We start from the raw sequence: 16,391 nt of genomic DNA on the forward strand, positions 1-16,391 counted from the left end.
CACCTCCAGGGGTTTCTTTGAATCCATATCCACCTACCAGGATCTCAACCAAAGTATACGTCTGGCCAAGATGGACGTAGTAGCAGCCTTGGCCATGAGCACCCCGGCATCGGAGGCCGCCTCCTTAAGGTATAGAGAAACCGTGGCAATATACGAGACACATTGTCGAGCATGCTCAGAAGCACTGGAAGGCAGTTCCGCCTCAAGTTCCTGAGCCCATGCCTCAACAGCCCAAGTCACTGCAATTGTTGGCCTATGCACAGCCCCCGTTAGGGCATAAATCGCTTTTAAACAGCCCTCCACACGGCGATCTGTCAGTTCCTTCAGAGAGGTGACGGTAGTTACTGGCAGAGCACAGGAAACAACCATACGCGCCACATGAGAATCTACAGACGGAGGGGTTTCCCAAGTTTTACACACCTCCGCAGAGAGAGGATAGTGAGCCAATAGTCTCTTAGTCGGCGTAAATTTGGTCTCCGGATTTTCCCAGGATTCCTGACGTATGTCAGCCAGGTGATCAGAATGGGGTAAAACTTGTTTAACCACCTTCTTACATTTAAACCTATCCGGTTTCTTGGAGACAGACTCAGGCTCAGGATCATCAGCCACCTGAAGAATGAGTCTGATAGCCTCAATCAAATCCGGGACATCCACTAATGATTTTCCTTCCCCTTCAGAAACATCTGTGTCAGTGTCTGTGGGATCGGTATATGCGCCGTCCTCGTCAGAGGATGTGTCTGGAATAGCAGTGGATTGGGAGGAGGTAATGGCCCGTTTAGAAGACGACTTAGTCTTAGGCGGGCGAGAGTGACCCTTGGATTTAGTCATAGATCGGTTCAAATGCTGTAACTGAGTGGAAAGCTGATCCACCCAAGGCGGATTCACAGCAGGGACCATAAACTGTTGCGGTGGCACAGGTGGTCCCACAGGGGGTGTTAACTTAGTCACAAGCGTGTTTAACAATGTGGAAAATGTAGCCCCTGGTGCTACCGACCCACTGGGTGGTAATGAACCCCCTGTACCTGAACTGTCAAGCTGCCATATTATCCTCCGCTACGTCCGCGGCCTCACTACCACGCAGTGTGGGAGAAGCCGCCACGTGTAGCAGATATAGCTATGTGCACAATATTGGGCAACCTGGTACAAAGTGTAGCAGCACTATACCTATCAAGAACTCTCAGAAAGGGGTGCCTAAGATAGCACAGACCGGTAGTTCAAGAGATATAGATCATATGGTGACTATAAATCACAAGTCAAAATACACCGTCTGTATATCTTGTGATACAATCCTACATTAAACATAAAGAAAAACCTGAAACACTTGGCCCCCTCAGGTATAGCAATATAGGAATAGCCCACTGAGTGAATTACCCTGCAATAAGGCAACCACGCAGCAGCTACATGCACACACATGTATATAGTCACAAGCGTACCATGCAGAAATGATGTACCATAAACTGCACTGGACTAGCAATACAAAGTAATACTCAGTATGGCTATATGTGATAACAATAGATATAACAATGCACAGTAATCACTGGATGTATATCACAGGGTGTTTGTACCACACAACCCTGAATGTATGCACTCTTTCTTAACTAACAATGTCCCAGTGACAGGTAGAATACTTAAGTGTCCTGTAGGAAGCACAGCACTGGCAATCAGGCGGTTCCAAAGAGGAGGACTTGCCCCAGCAGTCCCAGGAACAGCAAGGCTCTATCTGTAATAGCTGCTGACCGGGAGTGAGGGAGAGAAAAGCAGCTCCAGGGCGGGAACATTGCTGAAATGGCGCCCTGGGGCTGGGGGCCTCAGGTCCGACCTGCTCTCCCTGCTGGCATCCCCACCGGGTGCTTGCGGGCAGTGTAAAAGCTGAGGTTTATAATAAAATTTCCCCCTGACCTGTGCCCATGAGGTGACCCTGGTGGCTATTGGAGCGTCCGAACCAGCGCGCGTGCGGCCTGCCTCCTACAGCCGCGCTGTGGGCACGGGAGCCCCTTACCTCCCCCTTGTCTGCGGCTCCGCGATCCGGGAGACGGCGGCGTGTGTGTGACTCAATGTTTAGAAGAAGCCGGCGCCTCTGCTGCAGTGACCTGGCAACCAGGGCGCGGGAGTATACAGTGTCGCTGGGGGTGAGGGAGCCGCAAATAGGCAAGTAAGAAAGGCTGTGTCTGCAGCAGCCCTTGAAGTCTTGCTTAGAATTTTTTTTTTAATTTTTCTTGTCATTTAAGCTATCAAAGGACTGCTTGAGGCAGCCCTCCTGTTAAGTGCCTGCTTACTGCATGGCACCAACTTACAAACTGAGCCCCCTGTGCATGGAGGCGGGGTTATAGAGGTGGCGGCGCTGAGCATCTTGGAAACAGTCAAAAGCTTTGAGCCTGTTGGTGCCTCGGATGAAGATCCTACTCTACACCCCAATGTGAATCCTTGTGGAGCCCAGTGTACCCCGCAGCAGAAATGCATTTATCCCATTTTGGAAGAAGGCTACAACATAACAAAATGTGAAAAAAGTGAAGCACTGTGAACACTTTCCGGATGCACTGTATACTTATGTGAGACAGAAGGTAAAAATAGCCCTGGCAAAATGAACTAGCAATCTAAGAAACATTCTAAAGCTGGGTATACAATGCAAGGTATTTTGCCCGTTCCACAGAATGGTTGATAATTCTGTAGGTCATCAGCGGGTGTGTAACACGATATCTCTGTGAACAGTGTTGTTCACAGACATATAGCTTCGGCCCTGTGACACAGCTAGTGCAGATGTATCGGCATGTCTGATTATGTGTACAGGCGACCCGCCCGTACAGTGACTGCAGAGACTGACATCAGAGTGGGCGGGCAAATTCAAATGTGTGCCCATCTAGGATGTCTGCACAGACATACTGAGCGGCCGATTGGTGTGTATAGCTTACCAAAGTGGCCCGCTATGTTGGCGGATCTGTCGTCATAGTGTGTACTCAGCCTAACGCTTGTGAGCCCTAGATCTTAATGCTCTTGTAATCTCTGTAAACAGGGGAGAAATAATAGGATTTTGGTACTTACCAGGTAAATCCTTTTCTTTGAATCCATAGGGGGCACTGGAGTACTCTTGGGGATATGGACGGTTTCCGTAGGAACAAGGCACTGAATATTAAAATTTAGAACTCTCCTCCCCTCCATATCCCAGAGTACCTCAGTGTTTTTTACTGAGCCGAACAGGAGCGATAGAGAGGTTGACAATGGAGAATTACATATAACAGAACGGACAACAATAAAGTTGACACATAACGTGACTGACAACTAAACAGTTGGCACAATAACCGATAGAACTTGAAACTTGAACCAGTCGGTGAGAATGTGTTACCATACGATTCCCTGAACTTACCGCAAACTAGGTAAAACTGCTCTGGGTGGGCGTCCAGTGCCCCCTATGGATTCAAAGAAAAGGATTTACCTGGTAAGTACCAAAATCCTATTTTCTTTTTCATCCACTAGGGGTTACTGGAGTACTCTTGGGACGTACCAAAGCTACCCCCGTGGGCGGGAGAGCAGTTTGGCACCTGTAACACTAGGCGGCCAAAGCTAGATGCTGATGCCGCAAACGTATCAAACTTGTAAAAGCGCACAAACGTGTGCACTGATGACCAGGTAGCCGCACGGCAAAGCTGCGTCGTAGAAGCCCCACGACCAGCTGCCCATGAAGTCCCCACAGAACGTGTGGAATGAGCTGTTACTGATGTAGGCGGCTGTAACCTAGCATGAAGGTAAGCCTGACGTATGGTCAGTTTAATCCATATGGATAAGGTCTGCTTAGAAGCTGGCCAACCCATCTTGGCAGCATCATACAGAACAAACAACGTATCCGTCTTATGAACTGTAGACGTTTGGGACACAAACGCGTAATGCGCGTACCACATCCAAGGTTCCAGAATTTCCTGTCAACACAGGAACTACTATTGGTTGATTGATGTGAAAGGATGACACTACCTTTGGTAGGAAAGCGGGATTCGTCCGAAGTTCCGCTCTGTCATCATGAAACACCAAATACGGTGGCTTGCATGACAAGGCACCCAAATCGGAAACACGCCTTGCCGAAGCCAAGGCTAGTAGGAAAATTGTTTTCCAAGTGAGAAACTTAATATCCACTTGGTGTAAGGGTTCAAAATATGAAGACTGTAAGAAATCTAAAACCAGATTCAAGTCCCATGGCGCTGTAGGTGGAATGAACGGAGGCTGTACTCTGAGGACACCTTGCAGAAAAGTGTGTACAGACGGCAATAGAGCCAATCGTCTTTGAAAGTAAATTGACAAAGCAGATACCTGCACCTTTAGTGTAGTCCTCCATCTAACCCCGTTTGTAGAAATAACAAAAGACGGGATAACTTGAAAGATGATGTCGGAAACTTCCGATCCTCACACCAACCTATATAGGCACGCCAAATTCTGTAATAATGAGCTGCCGTAACTGGCTTCCTAGCACGTAACATGGTTGGTATAACCGATTCTGGAATGCCCTATCTCCTTAAGAGGGTGGTCTCAACAGCCACCCCGTCAAACGCAGCCGCGCTAAATCGGGGTAAAGGAACGGACCCTGTTGTAACAGCTCCGGATGAAGTGGGAGCGGCCAAGGCTCGTCTGCGAGTAGTCCTCGGAGATCCGAGAACCAAGCTCTCCGAGGCCAATGAGGCGCCACTAGTATGACTGTGACGGACTCTCTTTTGATCCGTTTTAGCAACAGAGGGAGCAGCGGAAACAGGTACACGAGGCTGTACGGCCACGCGACGGTGAGAGCATCCACCGCCACTGCCTTTGGATCTCGCGTTCTCATTTGGTGATTGTGGCGAGATGCCATCAGGTCCACTTGAGGGTAACCCCACCTCTGGGCCAACATGTGAAACACTTCTGGATGTAATGCCCATTCTCCTGGATGAAAATCCCGACGGCTGAGATAATCTGCCTCCCAGTTGTCCACTCCCGGAATGAACACTGCCGACAACATCACTTGGTGACGCACGGCCCAATTGAGGATTCGAGCTACTTCTCGCATTGCCATGCGGCTTCTCGTTCCTCCTTGTTTGTTGATGTATGCGACCGCCGTCGCATTGTCCGACTGCACCTGGACAGGCTGAGACCGAAGAATGTGCACTACTTGTCGTAGCGCATTGTAAATTGCCCGGAGTTCCAAGACATTTATAGACAGCAATCTTTCATGAGCCGCCCAGAGACCCTGGAGCTGACAATTTTGAACTACAGCTCCCCAACCTCTGAGACTCGCGTCCGTCGTTAGAATTATCCAATTCCAGGCGCCGAACCGTTTCCCTGCGGGCAGATTGTGTACATTGAGCCACCAGATTGAGATACCCTGGCCCGTGGCGACAACCTCACTCTGTGGTGAATCTGCAGATGCGAGCCCGACCACTGTGCGAGCACATCCAGTTGAAAAGGACGTGAGTGAAGTCTCCCGAACTGAAGCGCTTCGAAAGCCGCCACCATTGTGCCTAAGAGGCGAATGCACAAATGTACCGAGACTGTGCGTGGCTTGAGCACCAATCGAACCAGATGACGAATGATCTGTACTTTCTGTTCTGGTAGGTAAATTCTTTGATTTACCGTATCGAGAATCATACCTAGGAATTGCAGTCGTTGAGACGGAATCAGATGTGATTTCTTGAAGTTGACAATCCAACAGTGCTGAACTAGGACATCGTACGTTAGCAACGCATGTTGGAGGAGCATCTGTTGAGACGGAGCTTTGATGAGCAGATCGTCAAAGTACGGAACTATTATCACTCCCAGGGATCTGAGATGAGCTATCATCACAGACATCACTTTGGTGAATACCCGAGGCGCTGACGAGAGGCCAAACGGTAGAGCCTGAAACTGGTAATGGTTCTGCCGGTTTGCAAACCGCAAGAACCTCTGATGAGGTGGCCAAATCGGAATGTGTAAATACGCATCTTTGAGATCCAGCGCAATCATGAATTCCTGTGGCTCTAAACCTGCAATTACCGACCGCAGAGATTCCATCTTGAGTCTGTAGTAAGTGACGTACTGATTGAGGCCCTTTAAGTTCAATATTGGCCTGACCGAGCCATCCGGCTTTGGTACCACAAACAGACTGGAATAATAACCCTGCCCCTGTTGGTGTACAGGGACCGGAATCAAAACTGCTGACTCCAGCAGAGACTGAATGGCAAGTTGCAGAACCGCCCGTTTGTCGTCCGACACAGGCAGTCCTGTTTTGAAAAACCGCAGTGGCGGGAGACAGTCGAACTCGATTTTGTAACCTTTGAGCACTAAATTGCGGATCCACCCATCTGTGGACGTCCGGAACCACGCCAAATGGAACGTCTGAAGGCGTGCTCCCACAACTGGAGATCCAAGATGGGCTGGGAGTCCGTCATGCCACTGGCTTGTCGGTGACCTTAGTGTCTTGACGACTGGCGTTAGTTTGTTGGAAACAACGCCCTCGACCTCGTCTACCGGCCGTGGCTGGTCCCCTACCACGGCCTCGAAAGGGCTGAGGCCGAAATTATTTGAACGCCGGGCCCGAGTATTTCCGCCTAGGCGCCGTTGGAGGCAATGGTAAGAAAACAGACTTACCACCCGTGGCCTCAGCAATCCATTTGTCCAATTCAGGACCAAACAACTTCTCGCCACCGTAAGGTAACGTCTCTATACCTCTTTTGACCTCCGCCTCCGCTTGCCAAGAGCGCAGCCAGAGTGCTCGTCGTGCTGCAACTAGCGACGATGAAAGGCGAGAAGTGAGCTGACAGACGTCAGTAGAAGCTGTACATAGATAATCCGCAGCTTCCCAGATTTGATCAGCGAGAAGTATAAGGTGATCGTCATGTAGGGCAGACTTGAGTTCTGTTATCCATACCATGAGCGCCTCAGTTACCCAAATGCCAACCAACCCAGGTCTAAGCAACACTCCTGCTGCTATATACATGGATTTTAGCATAGCTTCAATTTTACGGTCTGAAGGGTCTTTAAGCGTAGTAGCCGTTGGTACTGGTATGGTTAATTTCTTTGTAAGTTTAGACACAGACGAATCCACCAATGGCGGATTCTCCCATGTAGCTGTCACAGACTCCGGAAACGGGTAACTAGACTTAAATCTGCGAGGTATAGAAAACCGTTTATCCGGATTCTTTCGTGTTTCCAGTAACATCTTATTAAGAGATTCCGAAACCGGAAAACACATCGGAGTCCTCTGTCGTTTAGCAAAGACGACTTCATCATTTGTCAGAGGCTCCTCAGATTCTGTAAACCTCAGAGACTGACGCACCGCTCTGATGAGATTATCAATGCCTGGGCTGTCAAAATCTTCACTATCGGACTGCTGGTCTACTTCTCCCTCCTCACCGTCATCTTGCGCCGTGAGGTCTGGCATAGAATCATCAGACTGTAACATAGCAGAAACTGGTAAATCATAAGACAAAGTAAATTTATCCCTACTACCCAAAATGGACTTAGACTGTTGGCAAGGCTGAGACCCCTCCGGTAGTCCTAGCGGTCTCACCCTAGACTCGGATCTTGCCGCTTCACGCTCCTGTCGAGCGGCGGCCAATTCTGATTGCAATCCAGCCATACCATCTGCTAGCATAGCCCATGGAGGGTCCGGGGATGAAACCGGCTTAGACAGCGGAGCAGAGATTGTATTCGTAGCTGAATCCACAAAACATACTGCGCATGTGGTAGAACCATCCGGTAACACACTGTCACAGACATGGCAGTGCTTTTATGGTTTTGCCGGTGCCTTACTCATTATGCAGACAAACAATACAACATACAAAGACAGACAACCTGCACGACTCAGTAAATAGTACTAAGGTGTCTCTCTCTCTCTCTATATATATATATATATATATATATATATATATATCTGGCAAAGTGTAGTGCACGTGGCCAGTACTATATGAAACTGGTCCCAAATTCCCACCAACACCCCTGCGCCTCCGGTGGAGTAGAGATGTAGTACAGGAACGTTCTGGAATCACAAACTGGAAGACAGGAAGCAAGATTAAAATGGCCACCATGCCTCACAGTGCAGGGTATATGTAACAAGTGCAGCCAACCCTGTAATATAGGCTTAACAGCCTATTTCATCAATGTCACCCCCCTTATGCAGCCCTCCGCTAATGTCATTCCCCCCCCCCCCTTCTGCTCCCTCCCCCGTGGCCCGTGTACCGCTGTCTGAGCGGGAATTACCGGGGCGCGGGTATCTCACTCCCAGCGCAATCAGGGTGCAGGGAGCCGGGGAGCGCTGTAATGGAGCGCGGTCCTACAGCGGCAGCCGGCGGGTGCGAGCGGCGGGTGAGCGCGGCGGCCGGCGGGTGTGAGCGGCGGCCGGCGGGTCTCAGCGGTGGAGGCGGCGCTGCTCGGAGCGGTTGCCGGGGCGGCCTGTCAGGAGAGGCGGGTGCGGGCGCAGTGAGAGCGACGTCAGTGAACAGTGTCCCCACACAGCGGGGCGGCAGCGTGCGCTGACCGCCCCGTACCCCCAGCATACCTAACTCCAGAAGCGAAGGCTGTGACGGGGCTCCTATCTGTAAGCTCCGTCCAGCTGTAGCAGCAGTCAGGGAATGAGCTGCGTGTGGCTTTGAGGGTGCTCTTTGTGAGGACCGACACGCCATGCGCTGCTCCGTGCAGCGGCACTATCCCGGACCCAAGTTTTTACAGAAACTGGGAAGGGATGTGCTGTGAGCAAAAAATGTAAAAGTAGAAGAAAAAAAAATTTAAAATAAAAATATTCAAAGTAGTGTGGTTAAGCTCCACACAAGCCTGTTGCTACGAGAAGCACAGAAAAACACTGAGGTACTCTGGGATATGGACGGGAGGAGAGTTCTAAATTTTAATATTCAGTGCCTTGTTCCTACGGAAACCGTCCATATCCCCAAGAGTACTCCAGTGACCCCTAGTGGATGAAAAAGAAACACAATGACATGACTGTTATTGTATTGTTAGTACAATAACAGGGCCTTTTGGTATTTTTTTTAACAAATACAAACCTTAGGAGAAGTGAAAAATTGCTATTGACAAAAAGGAAAATAAATGTTATGAAGCATAAATAGTGGCTGAATTACTCATTTTGTCAGGGAAACTTTTTTTTGTGTATTTGCCAAACTTTTTGAAGGACAAAGCAAAATCCAAAAACAGGAGGTGCCAAGATCAGATTCTTAAGAGGCTTACCTTTGACTTTTTCATTCTCCGGTCATCTTCATCATCGGAGTAGTAACGTTTCTTTTCTTTGTATTTAACAGGAACGGTCTGACTGCTGCCAGTCTCCTCCATGTTATCGTCCAACACCAGCTCATATTTGCCACTAAGATAGTTAAGAATTGTTTTGATAGTAAAAAAAAAAACAAAAACCTGCACATTTACATGCATATACTGCAATGCCCATGATGAATGTGGACTGTAATAACGCAGATGATGGGATCTTGATTTTCATATGTAAGTCTATGCTTATTTTCTTTGGTAAATTTAATCAAGGCAGAAAGGGTTAGCTGTAAATGTCATGGCTGCGACTGCTGTGTTTGAGGACATCTAGCCACTCAATTGTGGCATCTGCAGAATACGAACAGGTAAAACATCAAAGTAACAGTGAACTAAGGAGGTCATTCAGCAGCAGTCGGACGATTTCAGCCATCTGCGCAGCAGTGCTAATGTGCGTGTGCGGGGGTCAAAATGCAATCTAATTTTAAATGACCGCGACCGGTCAGCGTTACGGGAAGTGCTCTGGCCAACGCAGGCGTGGCCAGACAGTTTTTGGGGCAGCTGCGTGATGTCACTGAAGAAAAAGATGGCAGCGGTGTGTATATATATATGCAGCCATGCTGCTTATGCAGGGGGGCATCTGCTATTCCCTGGACAGTGATGCAACTGCAATCTAGGCATGATGGGCGGCCCTCAGCATGTAATCACAGGCAGTTGCAGATTCTGCTTTTTAGCAGAATCTGCAACTAATGCTGAATAGGGTCCTATAGCAATAAATGTAGTCCCAAAAATAAGATTTTACTTACCGGTAAATCTATTTCTCGTAGTCCGTAGTGGATGCTGGGGACTCCGTAAGGACCATGGGGAATAGACGGGCTCGGCAGGAGACAGGGCACTTTAAGAAAGAATTTGGATACTGGTGTGCTCTGGCTCCTCCCTCCATGTCCCTCCTCCAGACCCCAGTTAGAGAAACTGTGCCCGGAAGAGCTGACAGTACAAGGAAAGGATTTTGGAATCCAGGGCAAGACTCATACCAGTCACACCAATCACACTGTATAACTTGTGATAAACTTACCCAGTTAACAGTATGAACAACAACGGAGCAACAGATCAACCCTGATGCAACCATAACATAACCCTTATTTAAGCAATAACTATATACAAGTATTGCAGAAGAAGTCTGCACTTGGGACGGGCGCCCAGCATCCACTACGGACTACGAGAAATAGATTTACCGGTAAGTAAAATCTTATTTTCTCTAACGTCCTAGTGGATGCTGGGGACTCCGTAAGGACCATGGGGATTATACCAAAGCTCCCAAACGGGCGGGAGAGTGCGGATGACTCTGCAGCACCGAATGAGCAAACACAAGGTCCTCCTCAGCCAGGGTATCAAACTTGTAAAACTTTGCAAAAGTGTTCGAACCTGACCAAGTAGCCGCTCGGCAAAGCTGTAATGCAGAGACCCCTCGGGCAGCCGCCCAAGAAGAGCCCACCTTCCTAGTGGAATGGGCTTTTACGGATTTTGGAAGCGGCAATCCAGCCGCAGAATGAGCCTGCTGAATCGTGTTACAGTTCCAGCGAGCAATAGTTTGCTTTGAAGCAGGAGCACCCAGCTTGTTGGGTGCATACAGGATAAACAGCGACTAAGTTTTCCTGACTCCAGCCGTTCTGGCTACATAAACCTTCAAAGCCCTGACTACATCTAGTAACTCGGAATCCTCCAAGTCACGAGTAGCCACAGGCACCACAATAGTTTGGTTCATATGAAAAGATGACACCACTTTTGGCAGAAATTGTGGACGGGTCCGTAATTCTGCCCTGTCCATATGGAAAACCAGATAGGGGCTTTTATATGACAAAGCCGCTAATTCTGACACACGCCTAGCTGAAGCCAAGGCTAATAGCATGACCACCTTCCACGTGAGAAATTTTAACTCCACGGTTTTGAGTGGCTCAAACCAGTGTGACTTCAGGAAACTCAACACCACGTTAAGATCCCAAGGTGCCACTGGAGGCACAAAAGGGGGCTGAATATGCAGCACTCCCTTTACAAACGTCTGGACTTCAGGAAGAGAAGCCAGTTCTTTTGAAAGAAAATGGATAGGGCCGAAATCTGGACCTTAATGGAACCCAATTTTAGGCCCAAAGTCACTCCCGACTGTAGGAAGTGAAGGAACCGGCCCAGCTGGAATTCCTCCGTAGGGGCATTCCTGGCCTCACACCAAGCAACATACTTTCGCCATATACGGTGATAATGTTTAGCCGTCACGTCCTTCCTAGCCTTTATCAGCGTAGGAATAACCTCATCCGGAATGCCTTTTTCTGCTAGGATCCGGCGTTCAACCGACATGCCGTCAAACGCAGCCGCGGTAAGTCGTGGAACAGACAGGGACCCTGTTGCAACAGGTCCTGTCTTAGAGGCAGAGGCCATGGGTCCCCTGTGAGCATTGCCTGCAGATCTGGATACCAAGTCCTTCTTGGCCAATCCGGAACAATGAGTATTGTTCTCACTCCTCTTTTACGTGCGATTCTCAGCACCTTGGGTATGAGAGGAAGAGGAGGAAATACATAAACCGACTGGAACACCCACGGTGTCACTAGTGCGTCTACAGCTATCGCCTGAGGGTCTCTTGACCTGGCGCAATACCTCTGTAGCTTTTTGTTGAGGCGGGATGCCATCATGTCCACCTGTGGCAGTTCCCACCGACCTGCAATCTGCGCGAAGACTTCTTGATGAAGTCCCCACTCTCCCGGGTGGAGGTCGTGCCTGCTGAGGAAGTCTGCTTCCCAGTTGTCCACTCCCGGAATGAACACTGCTGACAGTGCTCTTACGTGATTCTCCGCCCAGCGAAGAATTCTGGTGGCTTCCTCCATCGCCACCCTGCTCCTTGTGCCGCCTTGGCGGTTTACATGAGCCACTGCGGTGATGTTGTCTGACTGAATCAGCACCGACTGGTCGCGAAGCAGGGTCTCCGCTTCACTTAGGGCGTTGTATATGGCCCTTAGTTCCAGGATACTGATGTGAAGGCAAGTCTCCTGACTTGACCACAGACCCTGGAAATTTCTTCCCTGTGTGACTGCCCCCCACCCTTGGAGGCTTGCATCCGTGGTCACCAGGACTCAGTCCTGAATGCCGAATCTGCGGCCCTCGAGAAGGTGAGCACTCTGCAGCCACCACAGAAGAGACACCCTGGCCCTGGGGGATAGGGTGATCAGCCGATGCATCTGTAGATGTGATCCGGACCACTTGTCCAACAGATCCCATTGAAAGGTCCTTGCATGGAACCTGCCGAAGGGAATAGCCTCGTATGATGCCACCATCTTTCCCAGGATTCGCGTGCAGTGATGCACCGACACCTGTTTTGGTTTTAAGAGGTCTCTGACCAGTGTCATGAGTTCCTGAGCCTTCTCTGTCGGGAGAAAAACCTTCTTCTTGTCTGTGTCCAGAATCATGCCCAGGAAGGGCAGACGCGTCATAGGAATCAGCTGCGACTTTGGAATATTTAGAATCCAGCCGTGCTGTTGTAACACTTCCCGAGAGCGTGCTACGCTGATCATCAACTGCTCTCTGGACCTCACCTTTATGAGGAGATCGTCCAAGTATGGGATAATTGTGACCCCTTGCTTTCACAGGAGCACCATCATTTCCGCCATTACTGTACCTTGGTAAATATTCTCGGTGCCGTGGAGAGACCAAACGGCAACGTCTGGAATTGGTAATGACAATCCTGTACCACAAATCTGAGGTACGCCTGATGAGGTGGATAAATGGGGACATGAAGGTATGCATCCTTTATGTCCAGAGACACCATAAAATCCCCCCCTTCCAGGCTTACCATGACCGCTCTGAGCGATTCCATCTTGAACTTGAACCTTTTCAGGTATATGTTCAGGGATTTTAAATTCAATATGGGTCTGACCGAACCGTCCGGTTTCGGAAACCACAAACATGGTCGAATAATAACCCTTTCCTTGTTGAAGGAGGGGAACCTTGACCACCACCTGCTGAAGATACAATTTGTGAATTGCAGCTAACACAATTTCCCTCTCTAATGGGGAAGCTGGCAGGGCCGATTTGAGGTATCTGTGAGGGGGCATCTCTTCGAATTCCAGCTTGTATCCCTGAGACACAAACTTTATTACCCAGGGATCCACCTGGGAGTGAACCCACTTGTGGCTGAAATTTCGGAGACGCGCCCCCACCGGGCCTAGCTCCGCCTGTGGAGTCCCAGCGTCATGCGGTGGATTTAGTAGAAGCCGGGGAGGACTTCTGTTCCTGGGAACTAGCTGTGTTGTGCAGCTTCTTTCCTCTACCCTTGACTCTGGCAAGAAAGGACGCACCTCGGACTTTCTTGCCTTTTCGTGAACGAAAGGACTGCATTTGGTAATACGGTGCTTTCTTAGGTTGTGAGGGAACATATGGCAAAAATTTTTACTTTCCAGCAGTAGCTGTGGAGACCAGGTCCGAGAGACCCTCCCCAAACAATTCCTCAGCCTTGTAAGGTAAAACCTCCATGTGCCTTTTTGAGTCAGCATCGCCTGTCCATTGCCGAGTCCACAGGACCCTTCTGGTAGAAATCGACATTGCATTTATTCTAGAGCCCAGTAGGCTAATGTCTCTTTGAGCATCTCTCATATACAGGACAGCGTCTTTTATATGCCCCAGGGTCATTAATATAGTATCCTTGTCTAAGGTATCCAGATCCTCAGATAAGGTATCCGTCCATGCTGCTACAGCACTACACACCCAGGCCGACGCAATTGCCGGCCTTAGCAAGGTACCTGAATGTGTGTAAATGGACTTCAGGGTACCCTCTTGCTTTCTATCCGCAGCATCTTTTAGGGTGGCCGTATCCTGTGACGGCAGGGCTACCCTCTTGGATAAGCGTGTTAGAGCTTTGTCAACCCTAGGGGAGGATTTCCAGCGTAACCTGTCCGTTGGCGGGAAAGGATACGCCATAAGCATCCGTTTGGAAATCTGCAGTTTTTTATCTGGAGATTCCCAAGCCTTTTCACATAACTCATTGAGCTCGTGTGAGGGGGGAAAGGTCACCTCCTGCCTTTTTTCCCCATACATATGAACCCTCTTGTCAGGGACTGGGGTTTCCTCTGTGATGTGCAACACCTGCTTCATTGCTATAATCATATAACGTATAGCTTTAGCCAATTTAGGCTGTAACTTTGCATCATCATAGTCGACACTGGAGTCAGACTCCGTGTCGGTATCTGTGTCAACAATTTGGGATAGTGGGCGCTTCTGAGACCCTGACGGCCTCTGCGACATAGGATCAGGCATGGGCTGCGACCCCGACTGTCCTAAGGTTTCAACTTTATCCAACCTTTTATGCAAGGAATTAACATGATCATTTAAAACCTTCCACATATCCATCCAATCAGGTGTCTGCGCCGTCGGCGGCGACCCCACATTCATTTGCTCCCGCTCTGCTTCCACATAGCCTTCCTCGTCAAACATGTCGACACAAGCGTACCGACACACCACACACATACAGGGGATGCTCTTTTTGAAGACAGTTCCCCCACAAGGCACTTTGGAGAGACAGAGAGAGAGCATGCCAGCACACACCCCAGCGCTATATGTCCCAGGAATCACACAGTAACTTAGTGTTAACCCAGTAACTGCTGTATATAAAGCTTTTGCGCCTAATTTATGTGCCCCCCCTCTTTTTACCCTCTTCTACCGTGTTTCTGCAGGGGAGAGCCTGGGGAGCTTCCTCTCAGCGGAGCGGTGGAGAGAAAATGGCGCTGGTGAGTGCTGAGGAAGAAGCCTCGTCCCCTCAGCGGCGGACTTCTGTCCCGCGTTTCTGTGTAAAATAATGGCTGGGGCTCATGCATATATACAGTGCCCAACTGTATATATGCTCACTTTTTGCCAAGAGGTTCCCAATTGCTGCCCAGGGCGCCCCCCTGCACCCTACAGTGACCGGAGTATGTGGGTTTAATGTGGGAGCAATGGCGCACAGCTGCAATGCTGTGCGCTACCTCAGTTTGAAGACTGGAGTCTTCTGCCGCCGATTTTGAAGTCTTCTTGCTTCTGTCACCGGCTTCTGTCTTCCGGCTCTGCGAGGGGGACGGCGTCGCGGCTCCGGGATCGGATGACAAAGGGTGAGATCCTGTGTACGATCCCTCTGGAGCTAATGGTGTCCAGTAGCCTAAGAAGCAGGACCTATCTTCAGTGAGTAGGGCTGCTTCTCTCCCCTCAGTCCCACGCTGCAGAGAGTCTGTTGCCAGCAGATCTCTCTGAAAATAAAAAAACCTAACAAAATACTTTCTTATAGCAAGCTCAGGAGAGCTCACTAAGTAGCACCCAGCTCGTCCGGGCACAGATTCTAACTTAGGTCTGGAGGAGGGACATGGAGGGAGGAGCCAGAGCACACCAGTATCCAAATTCTTTCTTAAAGTGCCCTGTCTCCTGCGGAGCCCGTCTATTCCCCATGGTCCTTACGGAGTCCCCAGCATCCACTAGGACGTTAGAGAAATTTATATATTTAGATCATCAATATGGCCTTAAAACAAACAAAAAACACAACAAAAACCTATTTTAGGATAAATCTGCTATGTGCAGCTATCACATGACCATTGCGCAAACCATCCATTGTGGACTAGCATGAGCCCACCCGCATACTATAAATATAAAGATTACTCTTGTTTCGGTTTAGCTTTGTCTTTCAGAGCAAGCTTGGAATATTTTCCTGCGTCCTTCTCATACTCTTTGAAATCATCCTTTGTATATTTTCCTCCTGTAAACACAATAATAATACAAATCTAAGATCAGAAAAGGCCATCTATTTTACTAACCATGGTTTTTCTTTTTAGACATATGGAAGAGTCCATTCTATAAACTCTTTTTTCTGTCCACAATATGACAAAATAACCACGTTAATGATCCTTCTGTCCAGGTTATCCAAGGCATTGTGCCAGCTGGGTCAGAATCCCGAGGCACATAATGGAGCTCAAGAAAACAGAAAAATGGAGAGTTCTACTTAACTAGCGCTGATTGTGATTCCTTTCTTATTCCATATCATTCCATTAGTTTATCCAGAAACAGTTATCACATGAAAATGAAAAAAATGTGATGTATAGTGAAGTACCGTTTTAATTAATTATGACAACACATATACATGACACATATAAAACAATACAGATAGGATCAATTATTCAATAAAAGAAATCCCC

The 16,391-nt window shown here is 48.9% G+C and overlaps 1 protein-coding gene across 1 annotated transcript in view; it reads right to left on the reverse strand.

Moving 5' to 3' along the window:
* Positions 1–16,391, reverse strand: part of PPIL4 (peptidylprolyl isomerase like 4) — a 209,578-nt gene that overhangs the window by 21,321 nt on the left and 171,866 nt on the right. The window contains exons 11-12 of the mRNA XM_063917508.1: positions 15,859–15,955; positions 9,169–9,301 (exon numbers count right to left, since the gene is read on the reverse strand). Coding sequence (XP_063773578.1) covers positions 9,169–9,301; positions 15,859–15,955 — 230 coding nt within the window. The remainder of the gene's footprint in view (positions 1–9,168; positions 9,302–15,858; positions 15,956–16,391) is intronic.

This window comes from Pseudophryne corroboree, chromosome 4 (assembly GCF_028390025.1).
Source record: "Pseudophryne corroboree isolate aPseCor3 chromosome 4, aPseCor3.hap2, whole genome shotgun sequence".
In the NCBI taxonomy this organism is placed as follows: domain Eukaryota; kingdom Metazoa; phylum Chordata; class Amphibia; order Anura; family Myobatrachidae; genus Pseudophryne; species Pseudophryne corroboree.